This window comes from Siphateles boraxobius, unplaced genomic scaffold (assembly GCF_051911475.1).
Source record: "Siphateles boraxobius isolate OS27281-9 unplaced genomic scaffold, OSU_SipBor_1 7, whole genome shotgun sequence".
NCBI lineage: Eukaryota > Metazoa > Chordata > Actinopteri > Cypriniformes > Leuciscidae > Siphateles > Siphateles boraxobius.
Genome location: NW_027509197.1, coordinates 8986996 through 9007465, shown reverse-complemented (window position 1 = coordinate 9007465; position 20470 = coordinate 8986996). Strand labels below are relative to the sequence as shown.

The window sequence follows — 20470 nt, the reverse complement described above, 5'->3', positions numbered from 1 at the left end:
ACATTACGCGCTCCGCCTCCTTCAGGCGTTCGGAACAGCTTTTTTGTTTCGTTTGGTGGGCGCACCAAGGGTCTCGCCTCCTCGGAACAGAGCCTGTCCAGATGGATAGTAGACGCTATAGCGGCCGCTTACGCGTCAAAAGGTCTGCAATGCCCTCTGGGCATCAGGGCTAATTCCACGAGAGGTGTGGCCTCTTCGTGGGCATGGTCCAGTGGAATTTCTATCCATGACATATGTGTAGCGGCGGGCTGGAGCTCCCCGTCTACCTTTGTCAGGTTTTATAACCTAGAAGTTCCTGCCTTGCAGGCTAAACTGTTGTCAGTCTGAAGGAGAGGTGTATTCTGCCCAGATCTCCTGCTCAGATCACTCTCACATGACTCAGCTCTCCTGGTTGAGCTGCACTAAGTAGGGTATGTGCCATGTGCCTATACAGACCTTGCTTATGTACAAGTGATGGCCACCTTATTTTTTCCACTTATGGGGTACCCCTGAAAGCTCGGGGTCTCATGTGGATGCTTGGCGCGCACGGCGTTGACAAAGTGTTCCCGTAGCGTAAGCTAAACTTACGCAATACGAGAGAACCTCTCGTAAGAGAACGATACTCGGTTACTAACATAACCTCGGTTCTCTCTAGAGAGGGAACGAGTGTTGCGTAACCGGCCGTGCTCGCGCCACGAGCGACTTCGCTTCAGGAAGTCAGCCTACAGCCCCTAGTGTTATACGCTAAGCCACGCCCATTCTGGCGGGCTGTGACGCTATGAAGGCGCGAGCGCCCTTCATTGGGCGTGACGTCACGCCGGGCTCACTGGTAGGCTGCAGCAGTTGCCCGCAGGGCAGCCAATGAGCACGCGAGATGGCCTGCTCTAGGTCTGCTAGCTGCTGCACTGGGTTGACAAGGAATACAAAATTAAGGATAATTTTTTGGCTTCAGTATCTCGAGAAGATGAATCTTTCCCGTAGCGTAAGCTAAACTTACGCAATACTCGTTCCCTCTCTAGAGAGAACCGAGGTTACGTTAGTAACCGAGTATCGTTTTCTACTGATACAAAGCTTAATGCTAAATCCTGAAGTATCCCTTTAACTAACTATTAACTATGTCTTTTGCCACAATAAACTAATTACGGCTTATTAATAGTTATTAAGGTAGTTGTTAAGTTTATGTATTTGGTAGGATTAAGGGATGCAGAATATTGTCATGCAGAAATAATGATGGGCTTTATAACAGCCAATATCCTAGTAATATGCATGCTAATAAGCAACAAGTTAATAGTGAGAATTATTAATCTAACTTACAGAACTTCATCTAAAGTGTTTTCCCACTTTCCTTCCTTTTTTGAATTATTTATTTATTTATTTTTATTTTCTGTATTTTTTTAAGAGTAGAGTACAATATGCACCTGGAAATCCCATGTCTCCTCTTGGACCTGTGTCTCCAGGTTCTCCAATACGTCCTGGCTCCCCAGGGATTCCAGAGTCTCCTTTCTGACCTACAGTGTAGACGCAGTAATCAAATAATGTTCTCATAATAACATTATTGTATCATAGTGCTTAACATCTATCATAATTTTAAACTGACTTTAGATTTTAGATTTATGCTTTATGGACTAACCTGGCTGTCCAGGTGATCCTGGCATTCCATCTTTTCCTTGCATTCCAGGGTCACCGTGTGTTCCAGGGAACCCCTTATCTCCAGTAGGACCAGGATCACCTGATAGACAAATCTTTTTTTTGTTTACAGTTCACTGATTTTCAACAGCAAAATCAACACAATCTTTAATAATTGCTCTCGTTGGTAGCCACCTTCTGCTCTCTGTACCTCTGTCTCCGCTGTCTCCTTTATCTCCCTTAAAGTTCACCATATCCACATCAGTCATGTTACCAGGTGGCCCCTGTAGACCCTGATCTCCCCTCTCACCCTTGGTACCTGAATCACCAATCTCTCCCCTGATGCCAATCAGACCAGGGTCACCTGAAAGAGACAGAACATCATCATTAAGATTTAGCTAATGCAACTCTGCAGGTGCCTCTGCCAGAGTAAAATAAAGTTATCTTATTTAGTCCAAATAAAAAGAATAGTCGTAAATGTGTTTTCATACCTCTTTGCCCAGGTTCTCCAGGGTTTCCAATGGAACCTGGAAAACCAGGGGTTCCTGTCATTCCCATGATTCCAATTTCTCCTTTTGGACCTGAAAAAAAAATCCAAATAAGAATCCAAATATGAATCAACAAAGTATTTGTCAAGAGAATGCCAGGAAATGGGTATCAAAAAAGCACTCACCACGTTCACCGGGGAAGCCATCTTTTCCAGGAATTCCTGGTTGACCAGGAAAACCCTTAGATCCTGTTAGACCTGGGACACCAGGGTTACCCCTGTCTCCTGGAGGGCCAGGCATGTCCAGACCAGGTAGACCTTGATAACCTTTTTCCCCCTTTATACCGATTCGACCTGGGATGTCATCAAGGCATGTTACAAACCATGTAAGATGTGAACATCTATGCATGTGTGTGCATATACAATACAGCTGTGTGGGTGTTACTCGCTTGAAAAACTCACCAAGGGGCCCAGGGCCTCCCGGTGGTCCCATTGGTCCAGGTGGTCCAGGCTCTCCAAATCCTGGAGGACCTGGCGGCCCCACCGCACCATGAACTCCAGGCGGCCCTTGGTTACCTGCAAAATTCAAATGAATTTAAAGTTATTATAATATACTCTTCAACTCTTCAATTTCCTGCAAGCCATCTCTCTAACACAGTCATTGTCTAGAGTGGATTACTTCAATGCTCTGTTTTCCTTCTAGCATGCACAGTACGACCTATGCAAAGTATCCATGCCTGATCTTCAGTCAACCTAAAGGTACTTTCACAACTTTGCCCAATGCATTTAACTCTGTGCAGAGTTGTTTAGTTCTATAACATGAATTTATGTTCACATGATTTCCATTACACGAGAGTAGATGTTAAAACTTCATGCTGATTTGTACTCGGCTTTCGCCAAGATAATCACCAACTAAGACGTAGCTTTACAGTAACCTATGCTTCTCCATCCATTTACGCTTCTTTCCATCTGGTGACGTGAATCTTCTGTCTGGTGTTAATACAGTGTATAGCGCGTCAGCACACACAACGGCTGCAACCACAGTTTTGTGATGCCACATTCATCAAAGATTGCATATGTAACATAGATTCCCTGAGAGGCAACTCATTGCTGTGTCATTTTATTGATGCTATAGGGTCGCTTCACCAAAACCGATGTCTGAACCACTACTGGCCACAGCAGTCATGTGCTGTAACTAGGTGGGCTGACATGTCTATTAAAGGGTGCCCGCATTAAACTTCATCAACTTTAAATTGTCTGAAGGAATATCCGCAGGCAAGCCTGAAGTATGGCAATGAGGCTCAGTGTCTCGTTCCCTTTCTGGGAACCTGGGTTACATACTCAACCTTTGCTATTCCCTTTCAATGGAATTTTGACGACACTATGGGAATGTTTCGCCCACTACGCCATACTGAATGAATGCCTGCTCACCAGCTGCAGCGAACCAAGCATAGCCCAACCCGAAGGATCTGAGCCTAGGATTTCCATACAAGACACATACCATGTGACCAAGTGCTTTAGCGCCTAGAAGCACATAAATGTTCTGCAGCTCAGATGCCCTCTTCAAACTTGCCTGGCAGGGACACTCCTGCAACCAGACTGGTCCTAAGACCAAAAAATCTTTAGGTAATCCTTCAAAGGAAGAAATTCCTTGAGAGAGTGGTGCATCTGTAGGGACTCAAACCCATCTCAGGCTTTAGAAATCTCCCAATTCGGTACCACCAGGGAAGTGTGCGTACGTACTTCTTCTATACTATCGCCTACAAGCTAAAATGCTGAAGGGGGGTGACAGAAGAGAACGTGGGAAGCTAATAGTGATGAAGGCCATTTTTCTTCTCTGTCAATTCTTCTCTGTTTATTCTTATCGCAATTCCATCAAGGAAGTGTGCTGATGCCACACAGGTCTCATGAGGGGCCAATCCCATCTTCAGACTTCAGGGGAAGGGGGTGTCGAGAGACAGAATGTTACACTCCTTGACATGCCCTCCTTAATTCCCTCATAGATCCATCAGGGATACATGCTAATGCAAGTAACAAAGAACAATTAACAAGGATCGCACAGCTTTGAGTCCTCAGACCTACGACTCAAGATGACTTTTCTGAGGTTCCCCTTAGATATTCTGTGGGCACGCACAGAGAGGAATTAACTTTTTTTAAAGCCACTGACTTTGCTCTTGACTAGCATTTCTATAGCAGCACCAAAGAGCCCAGCGGGCAGATTGGGGCATCGAGGAGAAAGGATTTCTCCATCTCCTTTATCCCCAATAGATTTAGCCACAGATGCCTCTCTGTGACAATCATAGCAGCCATTGAATGGCCGATGACATGGGCCATATGCTTTGTGGATTGAGGAGAAACGGAAGGCTCACAAGGGAGGAGCACTGATGACCAGATACATCCTGAGAGCATCGTAGCTAACACGTGAAGAGAAAGGGATATACCCGTCTTGAACAGGTTAATGGATTTTATTTAATAAAAAATATAAATAAAAAATAAAATAAAAATACCCAGAGGGGGAAAACAAGACCAACAGCAGGACTTGACTTGACAACAAGGCAGGGAAACACACAAGAGGAAACATTTGAAGATGATCCGGCACAGGACCGCAAACACAAGGAGAATAAATAGGGCAGCAAACAAAGAAGGTAACGAAGCAGGGTAGCTGAACCAATAATCAGGTAACAAGATGGGCGGGCTTAATGTAATAGGCAGGAGAGCACATGGCACAGGAATCATACATGACAAGCCATGTGCTCACATCAAACATGACAAAAACACAAGCACATGGCCAGCGAACACAATCACAAGCCATGAGCTCAAACAAAACAAGACATGAACACACAGCTAATCAGAACACTCATAAGTCACTTGTTCACACAGAACACGGCAACATGAAAGGACACAGCCAATGAAAAACAAAAGCCTCTTGCTTTACAGCATAAGACAAAACATTGAATAAAAAGCACTCGGCTGATGAAAACACGAATCGCATGCTACACAAAACACAACAACACACACAGAGAGAAGAGCACATGGGAAGAGCGAAGTCAAAACCGCATGCTCACACAACAAAGCAGAGCACACTCGATTGCTCGTCCCATGCGCTCACACGGAGCATGATGTCCGCATCCAGATACAGAACCCAAACCAAACTAGACTGAAGTGCCGTGATCTGAATACCACGCTTCCCACACAAAACAACTCATGTGGACAGAGGGAGTGTCAGAGCTCCAAGAATATCAACCAAGAATAAACAGACTGAAGTGACAGAACTCTGATAGTTTTAGGGGTTTGATGGCTATTACGTAATTAAGTAATTAAACTAACAGCTTCACTATTAGCAGAGAGACGTTGCACAAACTCAATTCACACAAGTCCAATCTCTCTCCACTCCCCCTCTCTCTCACTAATTCATTTACATAAATCCAATCCTATGCAATGCTTTATATCTGTGTCTCGTTAAAAGTGGACATAATGCTGGATCTAACCACCCGCAGCCAAAATAACTAACAAAAATTAACCGTTATTCTTATCCATCCAGTAAGCTTTAATTTGTCAATGCCTGCAAATGACCTTCTCCATGCGATACGATAATCGACACGCTGGCGCCAAATATCGATATTTTACTTAATAAAATAAGGCACTCTAAATAGATTTCCCTGCTCCCAGCATTGCTACTTCATCGCTCATCGAGGTGGTGCTCAACACATGAATGAGGGAAACTTGAACACTTGAAACTTGAAGTTAACTAGCCTAAGAAAAATAGTTTTTTAACGGCATGGTGGACAGCAGTGTGAGTAAAATAATAGATGCCCCAGCTACTTATAAGTACAAAGGCTGGACGCACTTCGGCTTTTATACCATTGATGGGACAAACATGTTGTAAATCTGCTTATATAGATACACACGTGAGCGGTTGAAAGCAGGTGTACATCAGCGGATCCGTCTATCAGTGTATATATTAGGGATGTGCTGATAGACGCCTGCTTTCAAATGCTCCCGTGTGGACCTGTGACATATCTGTTGAGCGCGTGAACACAATGGCCAATCAGAGGTATTTAAGAATCCGCTTAACAGCCCTCAAAATTCTAGGGGGTAATGCCTGTAAAGTCACATTTTTTGAATTTGTTTATTTTAAGGAAGCTGGTAAACACTGACATGTTCCCAGATTTATATAAAAAAGCCGATAAGCAGTTAAATGTGTCCGTTTAAACAAAAAGAAAAGTTTAAGCTTTTAAAAAGGATAAGCATAAAATGTTTAATTTTCTTAAAATGTTAAATTTAATTTACAGACTGAAAAATGTTGTGCTGTTTCCTAACAGTTAAATAAAAAGAGAAAACCTGCACTTAACCTTTTCACTGGCATTTTGTTTTCATAGTTAGACATATATCGTAATGTACTGTATCATTATAGGATTGTCTAGCAATATATAGATTATGCAGAATTGCTGTATTGTGATATTACCGTATCATATCGTATTGTGAGGTACCCTGTGATTGCCAGCCCTACTCCATAGTATGCATTCCATTTAGGGCACCAACTACAAAGAAAACTACCCTCTGAAAAAGATGAGTGAATTCGAGAGTGATTTCAACCATGGGGGAACCCCACGTCTCTTGTCTATGTCTCTTGTGCCTTCAAAAGAGCTCAATAATCGTGGTTGACAAAAATAATCACAATTAGATCAAATAACTGCATTCAGGCGGTTATTTAATAATCACGACAGGCCTAGAGCTTGCCATTATGTCCAACTAAGCATTGAATGGACAAACGACCACATATATTTTCACATGCACACACAAACAAAGCAGCTTCCTGAAGACAAAGAAGCTGATGATGTTTAATGCAGGCACCATTTTATAGACATGCCGGTGTACCAAATGACATCATATGACTGCCGTGGCCAATGATATTAGCTAGATGTCACACGTGATTTAGACACCAGTTCCACTGAAGCATTCCTGTAGCATCAATTAAATGATGCAGTGTTGAGTTCCCTAGAAAGGGAACCTTTTCCTTTTTTTTAGAAAGGCATCAATGAAACCATTTTTCACATTTGTGTACACTCATCACTTTCCATGATCTTCTTAACTTCCAAAATCAGTTACAAGGAACAAAAGTATCAGCTAAAAATTCCTTAGTAACTTCTCAAAGTACATTTCGAACATCTGGTAAATAATCTATTCAAAAGCATTATGTGAAACCAACATAACGGCACCTTTGATTCCTTGAGGTCCAGGTGGTCCAATACGTCCCTCAGTTCCAGGAACCCCTGCCATTCCTGGATTACCCTTTTCCCCTGGAAATCCTGACACTCCTTGTAGACCTATGGCACCCTTTGGACCAGGAAGACCCCTGCCAGGTTCACCCTGTATAAGATACAGATCAAAGTCAATGACAATTTCTCACCTATTTCAATAAAATATTATACACCATCATACTTTTTGCCCAGGTGTCCCTGCACGACCAGGAAAGCCGTCCTGCCCTGGTTGACCAGGCTCTCCTGGAATTCCATTGGGACCTGGTATCCCAGAGTATCCTAGCAGAGGGAAGGATGGATAGTTAGAAAACATTACAGATTAGATAACTGAAACAAAATTTGACACTCATTTATGCAAAAGTAATTGGGACTAAAATGTGCATTCCCTAGAATATGAATAGTTCAATTTATTTTTTTTATTATTGTTTTGCAGAGTATAGTGATCTTGATCATAAAGTATGCCCAACCTAAACCTATATAACACTTATTTTCCACTGTAGGTGTTGTTATCAATGAACACGTTTAGAATTTAAAAGTTAAAGGTGCAATGCTTTAGCACATTTACAGTCTGGAACTTGGAGGTTACCTTTTGGCCCTGGGGGCCCAGGAAGTCCAATTCCTGGCAGCCCAGGGTCACCTTTGTTTCCTGGGAATCCTTGAACTCCAGGTTCACCTTGAAGACCTCTATCACCTGAGTGACAACGTGAGAAAGACGTCAACACAGCCAGCTCGGCATCACACCACTGAGTGCAGTTTTCAACCAATATGAAACATTAGCATAACCTGAATTTACCTTGAAGACCAGGTCTGCCAGTCTCTCCACGAGTCCCTGGGGAACCCTGAGGTCCAGGTAAACGTATTACTTTACCAGCATCACCTTTACTTCCTATAAAGATATTTGAGATTATGGTTATTTTAAAGAGCATAGCATTTACAACCAGTGGATAAGCAAATGTATTACTCTAAATCAATGACCTGGAAATCCTGGCTTTCCTGGTGCACCAGGTAACCCTGAAGAACCTTTTTCACCAGGTTCACCTGGCTGTCCTACACCTGGGATACCTGGGGGACCTCTCTCACCCGGAGGGCCGGTGGTACCATCATCTCCATCCAGTCCACGATCACCCTTAATACCAACTCTAGCCTAATCATAGAAAAGATTTATGAATCAAAATATCTTCTATGGTTAGGGAAACACTGCAGAATCGACATTGGGGCTTAGATACACTGTGAATTAGATGCAAAAGTGAATTCACCTATTTAAGTATATAAGTCTTTCTAGTCAGATCTTTTAACTCACAGGCTCTCCCTTGGCTCCAGATTGCCCTGGTCGGCCATCTCTTCCTGGGAGCCCATCAACACCTGGGAATCCTCTGTCTCCAGTAGTACCAGGAACACCCTTATCTCCTTTCAACCCTGGAGCCACAAAGACATCACCAGGTTCACCCTGAGCGCCAGGGGCACCCATTAAACCCGGAGAGCCATCTTGACCCTAAAGTCCAAGGAAATGCAAGAACAAAGGTAAGATTTGTGCAGACAGGATTTATTGTGTTTACATCCACATTTAAAGTGGCCACGGTGCACTTCCAATTGAGTTTGTTTCCAATTCGATGTTTTTGGTGCCACAAAATGGACTTTGACATACTAAGCAAGAAATGTTATATAACAATATAAAATGTACGTACAGGATTTCCAGCAGGCCCAAAAGGTCCTGGCACACCCTTCTCTCCTTTACTGCCTACTTCTCCAGGAAAACCTAAATTGAAAACATCCAGCATGATGCATAATCTCAGAAAGTCCAAACATACCAAAACAAAGCCTTGCTCATTGCTTCTCACCTTGCTGACCCTTTGGCCCCTGGAGACCAGGCAAACCTGGGGGTCCGAAACCAGTGCACTCTGTGCATTTTTCGCCTTGATCACCTGAAAGAGTAAAAACTCAGAACCAATTTTAAAGAAACTGAAACTACAGTGAACAAATGGATGACTGAATTACAGCCTCACCTTTCTGTCCCACCTCTCCTTGCAACCCTGCAGGTCCCGGAGGGCCTGGAAGTCCTTTTTCGATATTACAGTCTTCATCTTAAAATAAACAAGATTAATGGCAATGACATTTTGGAATGGACAATCAAAGGAACCACACAATCATCTTTACACATTGTCACTATTAGCCTCTTACCTGAAATGACATAATCACTCCATTCTTTCCATGATGTTTTTGAGTTATGATTATTATCACAGCATGACAAAACAGTAATTTATGTTTAAGATGTTCTTACTGATCGGCCCTGGTGGTCCGGGTGGGCCGGGTTGTCCATCAGCTCCGTTTGGGCCTTTTAGAGACACTCCATTAGCTCCTTTATCTCCCTTCTGGCCAATCTCTCCAGGAAGGCCAGGAGGTCCAGTAGGACCCTCAATATATCTGCCTGGAGTCAACCATGGACATGAGTGAAAGCATTATCATTACTGTGAACTATTGTACTAAATGTTTTTATTTCTTTATCAAAGTGTGCTTCTCTCACCTGGGGGGCCAGGATATCCACGCTCTCCTGGATAACCTGATGAATGAAGAAAACAGATGAACAGATAAAAAGACTTTACAATTTGACAGGACAACCGCATAAGGACAAGATGTCAAGCAGACATCACCTGTCTCTCCTTCTGCTCCAGGAGGACCAGGAGGACCAGGAGGGCCAGGACGACCAAAACCCTGTAAGATAATTAGTATCATTAGTAACTACCAGTGCATAACATTGCTCTAAGTGAATTGGGTGTGGAAGTATTTTGGAACCCCTTACATGTCCTGGTGGTCCTTTTTCTCCTTTGTCACCCTAACATGAACCAAAGTCATTTTTGAAATACATAAAATGAAAAAAATTAAATAAAATGCATTTTATGTCTAGAGTTACAGCATGGCCCTCCAAGATGGGATTTCTTACCTTTAAGCCATTATACCCAGAAGTACCAGGAAGGCCACTTTCCCCCTATCACAAAGAGTTTCAAAAATAATCTCACTAAATGTGATTTAAGAATTTGAAATAAGAGTGTACAATTAACCATTATCAAATCTGAAACAGGTAACTGCACTGCTCAAGTCATTGTCCAAGATCACCATACCTTTTCTCCACTCTGTCCATCTTTGCCTGGTTTCCCCTTTGAAAACAAAGTCAAGCTCAGATTTCACATAATAGATAAAACACTCTCCTATGATCAAAAGGTCAACAATGATATTTACATCATGCAATTGCACAATCACAATAATCATTCAATCAAATTTAATACAAAACAAGATGTACAGTGGAGGAAGGTCTGAGACTTTAAATTAACAATAAATTAGCAATATTTTATTTTACTTTATGGTATATATTAATACAATTATTTAAGATTGATTATTGTGACTCTTTATACAGATGGTCAGACGTTGTTGCTTCAGTGCTCTCTGGATCTATCTCAAATCATGATCATCAGGTTTTAAACAAACTTGTTGAGTTCATGCAGCTCAAGTGCTGCTGTCGTTAAAACAAAAGAGATACAAACTTTTAAAAATTATATTTTTAATCTACTTATAATTTAGTATAATTTAATATAATTTATAATTATACAAAAACACTATTAAATTATTAAAGCACAAGATAACATATTTTTGCTATTGGTCTAAGAAATGTGGACCCCACTGTTAAAGCTGAGTGATTTATGATTAATGTATTATGTAAGAAAGCATTTAGTTGTGTTCTTGTACAAGTCACTTACTATTGGCCCTGGTGGTCCTTGTTCACCTTTTATTCCAGGTTGATATGGTGCACAAAAACCCTTGGTGCAGAGGGCAAAGGCTAAATTAATATGTATTACTACTCCTTAAAACTTGCAGACATACTAATAAATTCAAAGATTCAAACAACATCACAAGTTTATAAATTTATAATTCTAAAATTGATTCTGTACAATCCAGTTGTATTTGTTTATAGAATTACACAATTTTGTTGTCACTTACTCTGTCTCCTTTGTCTCCTTTAGAGCCTGTTTCACCCTAGAAAAACATGCAAGGCACAAGGAACACTTAGCAGTGTAACTTAGATCAAGTAAATGTAGCCCCAGAATATTTGGACACCTAAGCCCCACAAAAGTATACATTTCATAGGGGATTTGATGACATCATACCGTTGGTCCAGGGATATATATTGTTGTACTAGGGCCTTCAAATTCATCTTGTCTCCCTGGTGGACCGGGGGGACCGGTTAAACCTTGTTGTCCCTGAAAAGAGAAACAGGGATGATCATGATAATGAGTAAGATTTAAACAGGAAAGATGCTGATCAGCTTTGATAATGCAATAGGTGGGGGTATTATCTGACAAATGGGGTACAACGTTTGATTCTTATGATTGTTTGTATTATATTATCAACTTCAAGTCATGTTCAATAGTAAGAAGCACACAAATGTATCCTTCTAAAGCAGAATTTGTTACAACCTATGAAGCACATGCTGCAAGTGCCACTAAAGGTTATGAGCCAATAGTTTCCCAGAACTCACCTTTTCTCCTTTCTCACCAAGAAATGTCAGCTTGTCACCCTGCAACAAGAACGGGTAAGACACACCTCTAGTCATTTCACAAACTCTAGACACAAACATTATCATCTATGCAAAAGATTTCAGATGTTACCGGCTCTCCCTTTTGACCAGTTTCACCAGGCCTTCCCTTCAAAGAAAAATGGCATGGTGTGAGATTCAGGTGAGAGTTCACTGGTGTCGGTTAATTATGTTTTAGTCTATACTTTGTTTTAGAGATTTTAACTTTAGACTCACAGGAGGTCCAATTGGTCCAGGTGGGCCGAGTGACCCATGTTGTCCAGGATATCCTTTTTGCCCCTAAAAAATTAAAAGAGAATCAGATAAAAGTTATGAAACATGTTATACAACAGGCAATAATATAGCAATGGTAAATGCACATTTTCAATATAAACACAAAAAAGGGGCATTGAAATTAAAATATGTACTGGTGAACCGGGTGGTCCTGGCAAGCCCCTGTCTCCTTTTTGAGGGATGGGTACTCCAATAACACCACCTGGATCTCCCTATGAGAGTGAAATATTCACAAAATAAATCACTACACCATTTTCAAGACACACATCAATGACTAATGAACTATACTGCTTGACCAACGCTGTCTCACGACCAATTCGTTCAAATTCGTACGGCCACACTCACCTTCATATGAATTGTAAAATATGTACGATTTAGCAAAAATTCATAGGAATTCCCTCGTACAATACGTACGAATTGCCGTGAGATTGGGTTGGCTTGACAGAAGAATTGTTTTTTTTTCTTGGTGATTACCACCATTTTATAAAATCAACTAGACACTCGAGGCCATTCGTAATAGTAATTTTACCATGGTTAGGGTTCAATTAGCCACTCTTCATGCTTTATGTTGAGCTTAAAGGGCAAGATTGCAGATTTTCAACTACCTTTATATAGTTACAATGTCAATAGTAATATATCATACTCTTTCTCTGTGTTCTCTACACCCGGATATCCCTGTTTATTTGTCAGCATAAGTCCATTCAGCAGACTTTTAGCTCCAGGGCTTTTGATAAACCTACTGACAGAACTGCATTTTTGTATTCACACTCACAGAAAATCTATTCGACAAAAGGGCAGTCCCAAAATCAAAAGTGCATTATGGGTGTTGAAGTTTTTGCCAAAAGAAAACAAAACATCCCTTTTTTTCTGTGTTCTCTATTTATGCAGTACTGATTTCTTGTCACTTGTTAATAAGCCCCATTAAGAACAAATCTCTGTTACATATGACCATATTGCTTTAAAATGGGTTTCATACCTTTAATCCCTTCAAACCTGGAATACCCTGAGGAAGATTCAGAAAGATATTGGTTAAGTCAGGCATCTGCTGTTGGACTGGATTAACATTGTACAATGAGTTATAACACATAATACAAGATGTACGTTTTTATCTAATGACACAGTTTATTAAGCACTGATATAAATTTGACATATTAGAGGTAAATGACATGACATAAAAACTAATCATACTGGTGGTCCCTGCAGTCCTGGATGACCGGGAATTCCGTCAAAACCACGCTCCCCCTGAAAAACACAAAATAAATCCTCTATTCAATCATCACAAAGGATTTTGAGATGAATTGAAGACACTGATGGCTCATCCCATTTGACTCACTTTAAATAAAAAAATCATAGGTCTAATCAAAAACACAACAAACATGATGTACCTTGGTTCCATTGCAGCCTGGAATTCCATGAGGTCCAGGTGCACCTTCTAGACCTGGAAGACCCTGTAGAATATCAAAACAATAGCAGAAACATACAGAGATGCAGAAACATTGTTTTGTTTTTCCCAAAATTCATGATATTCATTCATGATGATCAATTTTCTCCAAAAAAGACTCTCAGTTCAACTTACCGGGATACCTGGATGTCCTGGGAAACCTGCCACACCAGGTGGGCCCTACAAAAGAAACATCTATATGCTATAATGATGTAAAATAACATTTTGCAGTGCTGCTATTATGTAACATTAATTATTATTTTTTTTATTTTTTTTATTGTATCAGTCTTACGATATATTTTTACAAGACAAGAGCAGACACTTACTCTGCTTCCTTTCATTCCTGGAGCTCCTGACTCCCCTGTATCTCCCTGGAAGAAAACATAAAAACATATTAAAAGAACACTGCAATTCATATTTGCTTTTGCTAACTCACCTTAAAATTGTCTTAAAAGGATTAATGTGTGCTTCTGTATGGTTTGCACCTTTATATGGCACTGACACATGTTAGCTTTGAAGGTAATCCTGATCAGGATTTTTGTGAATCCTTGTTTTTATTTGGGAATGTAGATGAAGTCAGCCATTTACTAATGTACCTGAAAAAAGTGCTGCACTTTTTAGGCCAATTTCACGCATACTGGGTGAGCGTGGCGCTTAAATATCAGTGGATGGGGTGATTTCTGAGAGGTGACAACACACAGCTCGTGTTCCCAGTGGGTTTGCTGTAATCTGTAAGTACGAGTGTATGTGGATCTGCTGTTCGGCTTGCTGAACTTGATGATAGAAAAGTAGTTTGACCAATAGCGTGAAGGCATTGTACATAATCGACCAATTGTGACATGCAAGAAGGCGGGATCTACAAAGAACCGTCAAAGCATTGCAAGTATTCGTACAGAGAATGTATGAGGACTTTAGGTATTAGAAACAAAACCCAAAAAACAGACATTTTAGGCAATTTAGAAGTTTCGACCGGACACTTTGTTAAGGTCCGAAAATGAGGGTACTAAAGCAAAACCAGTTGAAAACCATTGCACTGTACTTGTCACACTCTCCAAAAAAAGGAACTTTCAAATAGCAAATAATCTTTTAAAATGACTTCAAAATCAGTATTGTACTTTACCTTTGGTCCCATTGGCCCTGGGGGGCCCTCGTGACCTTGTAATCCAGGAAATCCCATTACGCCCATTAAACCAGGGAGCCCAACCTCACCCTAATAAGGAAGAACAAAGGGTGATGATTTCAATTAAATGAGTGTCTTCTCATACAGATTCATTACTGACCTTATATGTCAGAATATATGCTGTTAACGGAACCCAACCACTAGATGGCGCAACAGATCCTTCTTTGTAGGATCAGTGCTCTGACATTATGAACTACATAAAAAATATAATGAATGGCCCTCACTCAATTGATCACTGTGTTCTTGTGCTGGGTGTGTACAGTTCATGCTTTATTACAATGTTTAACAATATACTTTTTTTATAACTAGTATAATGCTTGATCCCTACTCTAATCTTTACTGTCACACTCCCTCAAGTCCTAATTCTAATTTGACCTCTTCTACTAGGTCAAAGTGCTAGTGAAGATGTCTGAAAGAAACAATATGCAAAACATGTGCAGGAAGCAGAGGAAAACATACTCACCTTTGCGCCTTTAACACCACTGCAGTCACATCCGCCACATGAAGGCCCCGAGCATCCTCCCTGCAACAGAGAAAATGTCTAGTTTCACACTGAACCACTAGGAGGCAGTAAACACATGAAATTGGCATTGGCACCAGGTTCTTAAAGGAGATGCCTGTGACGGACAAGAGCTTTGAACTAAATCAGGGGTGGTTGACACTGGGCGGGGGGTGGGGGGGTGGGGGGGGGTCAGTTGGGTGGGAGGTGGAGTAAAAATAACAATTGCAGAAAAAATAACATTACAATGTCCAGAAATCAATTTCGATAGTACAATTATTATTGACATAGAAGTCATGTTTAACAGTTCCATCCTTACATCTACTATAATAGTATAATATACTATATACTATAATACTTGTTAGTCACTAGATTCGTCACAACAGTGAACAAATATATAGATTGTTCATGTGTCTTAATGGTCTGGTGGCAGAACTTTTGTTAAGCATGTCAGAGATGTTCTGGGTTCTAATCCTCCCTTGTATAGTTTTTTTCTTGGGGGGGGGGGGGGGGGGGGGGTTGCTATATGGTTACAGTGTGTCACACATTGATGATCAATGCAGATACATGGCCCACATTGTGTGGTTTTGCTTCACTTTTACAGTGATTATTTATTTAAAAATCTGCTTCTCTAATTATCTGTGGGTGAACAGCAATACAGTTTTTAATGACAGAGATGCTGTCTACATACATTTTACCCAGCCAAACTATCTAAAAAAGAGTTTAATTAGATATAGACAAGCTTTTTTTGTGGTGCCCCTAGTAAAAATGCACTTTTTATTTATTTATTTGTTTGTTTGTTGTTGTTGTTGTTGTTTTTTTGTTTATAGACCAAAATTAACTTGCTTTTAGGATTCTCTGTGTCATTTAAGAATGTGTTGTTTGTTTTTTATAAAATGAACAAAAAAAGAGAGTATTTTACTATTAATCTTTTATTGCTCCTTGTCACATATATTGTAGTAAATTCAGTGAATAAAAAGAAAAAACTTTTCATTGTCTTTAAAAAAAGATATTGAGCAATTTATCCAAGCTTTTTCATCTTCAAAGTACTCCAAAGCTAAATAAAAGATAGTAAATGTGCTGCCTTTTTAATTTATTTTGTTGAAGTATGCAGTATGTTTTGAATGTAATATGTATTTAGTTGTTTGTTTATTTGTTTATTTTTGCTTGCTTGCTTGCTTTTCCTTCCCACTTTTTGGTACCATATTATATATTAAATCTGTACATTTGCATTTGTGTTTCATGTATATTTTTGTGGTACATTTGAAATAAAAAATACACATAAAGTCTACACCACATAACACACAATTGTGTGATGGGTGATTTTCACCAAGTGAACATCCTTGTTGATCAACTGATTGGTTGATCAACAAATCAGATTTGAGGGATAGGTTTACAGTTAATGCGAAGTTTAGGCTTACAACAACGGTTAGAGCATTAGGGCTAAAGGGCTAAAACATTCTTATTCACCTACGATTTTCCTCTGATATTAGGGATAAGTACTGGGTAAAGTTAGGTTGAGGTTTTAGGGTTAAGGGTTAGGACTATGTTTTTGGACAGGAATGTTATTCCAGGATCAACAAAAGATGTCTTACTTGGCAAAAAAGGAAGCTTAGTTTGGACTATTTATTCATGCAGTGTTGGGAAATAAATAATCCTGAAGCTACTGACTTACATTTTCAGTAGCTTGAAAATAGCTTAGCTGCTTTCCAAACAGCTTTTTCAGTAACAATCTACCTTTTCCAATGATTAGTATTGTTACGAAACCAAACTTTGATATACACTGATGTTCACATTGTATTGCGTGTACACCAAACAAACAAACACAGTTTGTTCTAAACATACCTCTTTTCATATTAACCTAAACAGTTATCTCTCATATGTAGGTATTGCAGGTTCATTCATACTGTTATTGTAAACAAATTAATAACAGCTTCAACTGAATTGTTTTGGTTATTGTACATTTAATTGTGCAGTCACACTTTGGGCTGTATAACATAAGCAAATGTTGTCTTATATAAGCTAAAGAAAGGGTTACAGTGTCAAATTACACTTAATAAATCTTGAAGGTGTTTACAGAATGGAGGTCCACATTTGCATTGCATCTGCATTTTACTCTAATTTTGTGTCTCAACGTCAAATGATGACTCCGGAAAGGAAAAATTACTTCCATGCCATTTGTTACATGGAAAGGAAAGGTCAAGTCAAGTACATTGTTGTATACATTATCCTGTTTAGTATATTATATTGTATACTTCACATTTCAGCAAAAGTAGTAGATCATCCAACGGTTCTCTACTCATTGGACCCAGAAGAGAGAGAGTTCCCATAAAGTTTTACTACAGTCCCTGTGAATTTTATCTATAGACCTGATACCACGCATGTATAAAAAAATAAAAATTAAATAAAAACCCGTAAAGGGTGTGTTCATCAAAATGAAAATTCTGTCATTAAAGGGATAGTTCACCCAAAAATGAAAACCATTTACTCGCCCTCAAGATGTTTCAAACCTGTATGAGTTTCTTTCTCATATGGGTAACCAAACAGTTGATAGGCCCCATTCGCTTTCATACTCTGGTTACCAACATTCTTCAAAATATCTTCTTTTATGTTCAACACAAGAAAGAAACTCATGCAGTTTTGGAGCAACATGTAGCAATCATTTACCCCAGTAAATGATGACAGTATTTTCATTTTTGGGTGAACTATCCCTTTAACTACTCACCCTCATGTCATTCCCTATCAGGGAACTCGAGCTGCGTGACAACGCTTTGGTAACGCCCCTGCGTGAATGCGTCATGATGAAGCACGTATGAAATCAGTCCAATGGCGAGACGGAACGTCATGGGCGGGTGACGTCATCGACCAGGAAACTATATAAGCACCCCAAAACACAAGCGCGTCAGCTTCTGAGTCTTCAGCAAGCGCTCTGTGTGTGAAATATTTCAGTCTGTGTCTCAGGTATTTTTGTCTGTCCTTAGAAATTGCTAGGCAGGAGTTTTTCACATATAAAAAAACTATAAAGAGACGATATACACACATATACACTCACCTAAAGGATTATTAGGAACACCATACTAATACTGTGTTTGACCCCCTTTCACCTTCAGAACTGCCTTAATTCTACGTGGCATTGATTCAACAAGGTGCTGAAAGCATTGTTTAGAAATGTTGGCCCATATTGATAGGATAGCATATTGCAGCTGATGGAGATTTGTGGGATGCACATCCACGGCACGAAGCTCCCGTTCCACCACATCCCAAAGATGCTCTATTGGGTTGAGATCTGGTGACTGTGGGGGCCACTTTAGTACAGTGAACTAATTGTCATGTTCAAGAAACCAATTTGAAATGATTCGAGCTTTGTGACATGGTGCATTATCCTGCTGGAAGTAGCCATCAGAGGATGGTAGGTAGGCCGTGGCATTTAAACGATGCCCATTTGGCACTAAGGGGCCTAAAGTGTGCCAAGAAAACATCCCCCACACCATTACACCACCACCAGCAGCCTGCACAGTGGTAACAAGGCATGATGGATCCATGTTCTCATTCTGTTTACGCCAAATTCTGACTCTACCATCTGAATGTCTCAACAGAAATCGAGACTCATAAAACCAGGCAACATTTTTCCAGTCTTCAACTGTCCAATTTTGGTGAGCTCTTGCAAATTGCAGCCTCTTTTTCCTATTTGTAGTGGAGATGAGTGGTACCCGGTGGGGTCTTCTGCTGTTGTAGCCCATCCGCCTCAAGTAGGGCTGTCACTTTTGTGAACAAATCCTGTTCGATTTTTGAGACATATGTGTTCATTGAATCGATTGTAAAATCGATTTTTCCATGTCTAAAGACGTTTCCATTTTCAACAGCAAATATTGACAAATCCACGGACAACTAACAGGCATTAGGACGAACGTAAGGAGGGCGCTTGAGACGCGCACAAGTCAGCAATATTTCTGATGATTTATTGGCGTGAAGTTTTTTGCAAGGTGACAAACAGGAGTGCAACATTCAAGGATTGAAATGGACACACGCCAAATTCGGATAAAAATGAACTTTGGCGGGTAACGCTGTCATATCACGAGCCAATTTTGCGTGTTTCTATGTTTACTCACTTTGCTGGGGAAGTTCGTGTAAGCCAAATCTGCGTGGATTTAGCGCAAATACGCAACTCGTGAGTTCTCATGATATATTAAATACAGCGTGTTGCGCAGAATCTGCGCATTTCTGGCTTGCTTGAAAACACACACGTCACTAAGCAACAAGTAACGGTAACAACGCGCTTGTTCACTTGCACTGAAGCAATAGCGAATATTAAAAAGCATTTGGTTAACAGAAAAGACATTGTTATTTCCCAACATCCTACATGTTCTGTGCACTGTATTGATCTGTCACACTAAAACACATTTTTGGTAAAAAAAAAAAAAAAAAAGGCAGTTAAAATCGATTCCCTATTTTCGTTTTCGAAACTTGTGTTGGTTGATCCGATCGATTGTGCAATCGATTTTCGAACGTAAAGTGACAGCCCTAGCCTCAAGGTTGTGCTTGTTGTGGCTTCACAAATGCTTTGCTGCATACCTCGGTTGTAACGAGTGGTTATTTCAGTCAAAGTTGCTCTTCTATCAGTTTGAATCAGTCGGCCCATTCTCCTCTGACCTCTAGCTTCAACAAGGCATTTTCGCCCACAGGACTGCCGCATACTGGATGTTTTTCCCTTTTCACACCATTCTTTGTAAACCCTAGAAATGGTTGTGTGTGAAAATCCCAGTAACTGAGCAGATTGTGAAATACTCAGACCGGCCCGTCTGGCACCAACAGCCATGCCACGCTCAAAATTGCTTAAATCACCTTTCTTTCCCATTCTGACATTCTGTTTGGAGTTCAGGAGTTTGTCTTGACCAGGGCCACCCCTAAATGCATTGAAGCAACAGCAATGTGATTGGTTGATTAGATAATTGCATTAATGGGAAATTGAACAGGTGTTCCTAATAATCCTTTAGGTGAGTGTATATATATATATATATATATATATATATATATATATAATATGGCGAGCGAACAGCAGTTCAGAAAGTGTGTTCATCCCTACCCACGTTATATCACGGGTGGGGACACTCACGATCTGTGTGTTGTTTGTATGGGAGT

At 40.3% G+C, this 20470-nt stretch overlaps 1 protein-coding gene across 1 annotated transcript in view; it reads right to left on the bottom strand.

Annotated features, from left to right (window-relative positions):
* The window catches only part of col4a1 (collagen, type IV, alpha 1), an 87227-nt gene that overhangs the window by 21011 nt on the left and 45746 nt on the right, over nucleotides 1-20470 (bottom strand). The window contains exons 2-36 of the mRNA XM_077216670.1: nucleotides 15296-15355; nucleotides 14773-14862; nucleotides 13979-14023; nucleotides 13788-13832; nucleotides 13597-13659; nucleotides 13400-13453; nucleotides 13188-13214; nucleotides 12346-12423; nucleotides 12155-12217; nucleotides 12012-12047; nucleotides 11882-11920; nucleotides 11511-11603; nucleotides 11344-11379; nucleotides 11103-11162; nucleotides 10470-10505; nucleotides 10292-10336; nucleotides 10151-10183; nucleotides 10002-10062; nucleotides 9875-9910; nucleotides 9632-9778; nucleotides 9357-9434; nucleotides 9192-9275; nucleotides 9039-9109; nucleotides 8654-8845; nucleotides 8329-8497; nucleotides 8147-8239; nucleotides 7940-8044; nucleotides 7535-7632; nucleotides 7312-7462; nucleotides 2555-2668; nucleotides 2279-2446; nucleotides 2097-2186; nucleotides 1817-1969; nucleotides 1610-1708; nucleotides 1398-1487 (exon numbers count right to left, since the gene is read on the bottom strand). Of these exons, the coding sequence (XP_077072785.1) occupies nucleotides 1398-1487; nucleotides 1610-1708; nucleotides 1817-1969; nucleotides 2097-2186; nucleotides 2279-2446; nucleotides 2555-2668; nucleotides 7312-7462; nucleotides 7535-7632; nucleotides 7940-8044; nucleotides 8147-8239; nucleotides 8329-8497; nucleotides 8654-8845; nucleotides 9039-9109; nucleotides 9192-9275; nucleotides 9357-9434; nucleotides 9632-9778; nucleotides 9875-9910; nucleotides 10002-10062; nucleotides 10151-10183; nucleotides 10292-10336; nucleotides 10470-10505; nucleotides 11103-11162; nucleotides 11344-11379; nucleotides 11511-11603; nucleotides 11882-11920; nucleotides 12012-12047; nucleotides 12155-12217; nucleotides 12346-12423; nucleotides 13188-13214; nucleotides 13400-13453; nucleotides 13597-13659; nucleotides 13788-13832; nucleotides 13979-14023; nucleotides 14773-14862; nucleotides 15296-15355 (2902 nt within the window). The remainder of the gene's footprint in view (nucleotides 1-1397; nucleotides 1488-1609; nucleotides 1709-1816; nucleotides 1970-2096; nucleotides 2187-2278; nucleotides 2447-2554; nucleotides 2669-7311; nucleotides 7463-7534; nucleotides 7633-7939; nucleotides 8045-8146; nucleotides 8240-8328; nucleotides 8498-8653; nucleotides 8846-9038; nucleotides 9110-9191; nucleotides 9276-9356; nucleotides 9435-9631; nucleotides 9779-9874; nucleotides 9911-10001; nucleotides 10063-10150; nucleotides 10184-10291; nucleotides 10337-10469; nucleotides 10506-11102; nucleotides 11163-11343; nucleotides 11380-11510; nucleotides 11604-11881; nucleotides 11921-12011; nucleotides 12048-12154; nucleotides 12218-12345; nucleotides 12424-13187; nucleotides 13215-13399; nucleotides 13454-13596; nucleotides 13660-13787; nucleotides 13833-13978; nucleotides 14024-14772; nucleotides 14863-15295; nucleotides 15356-20470) is intronic.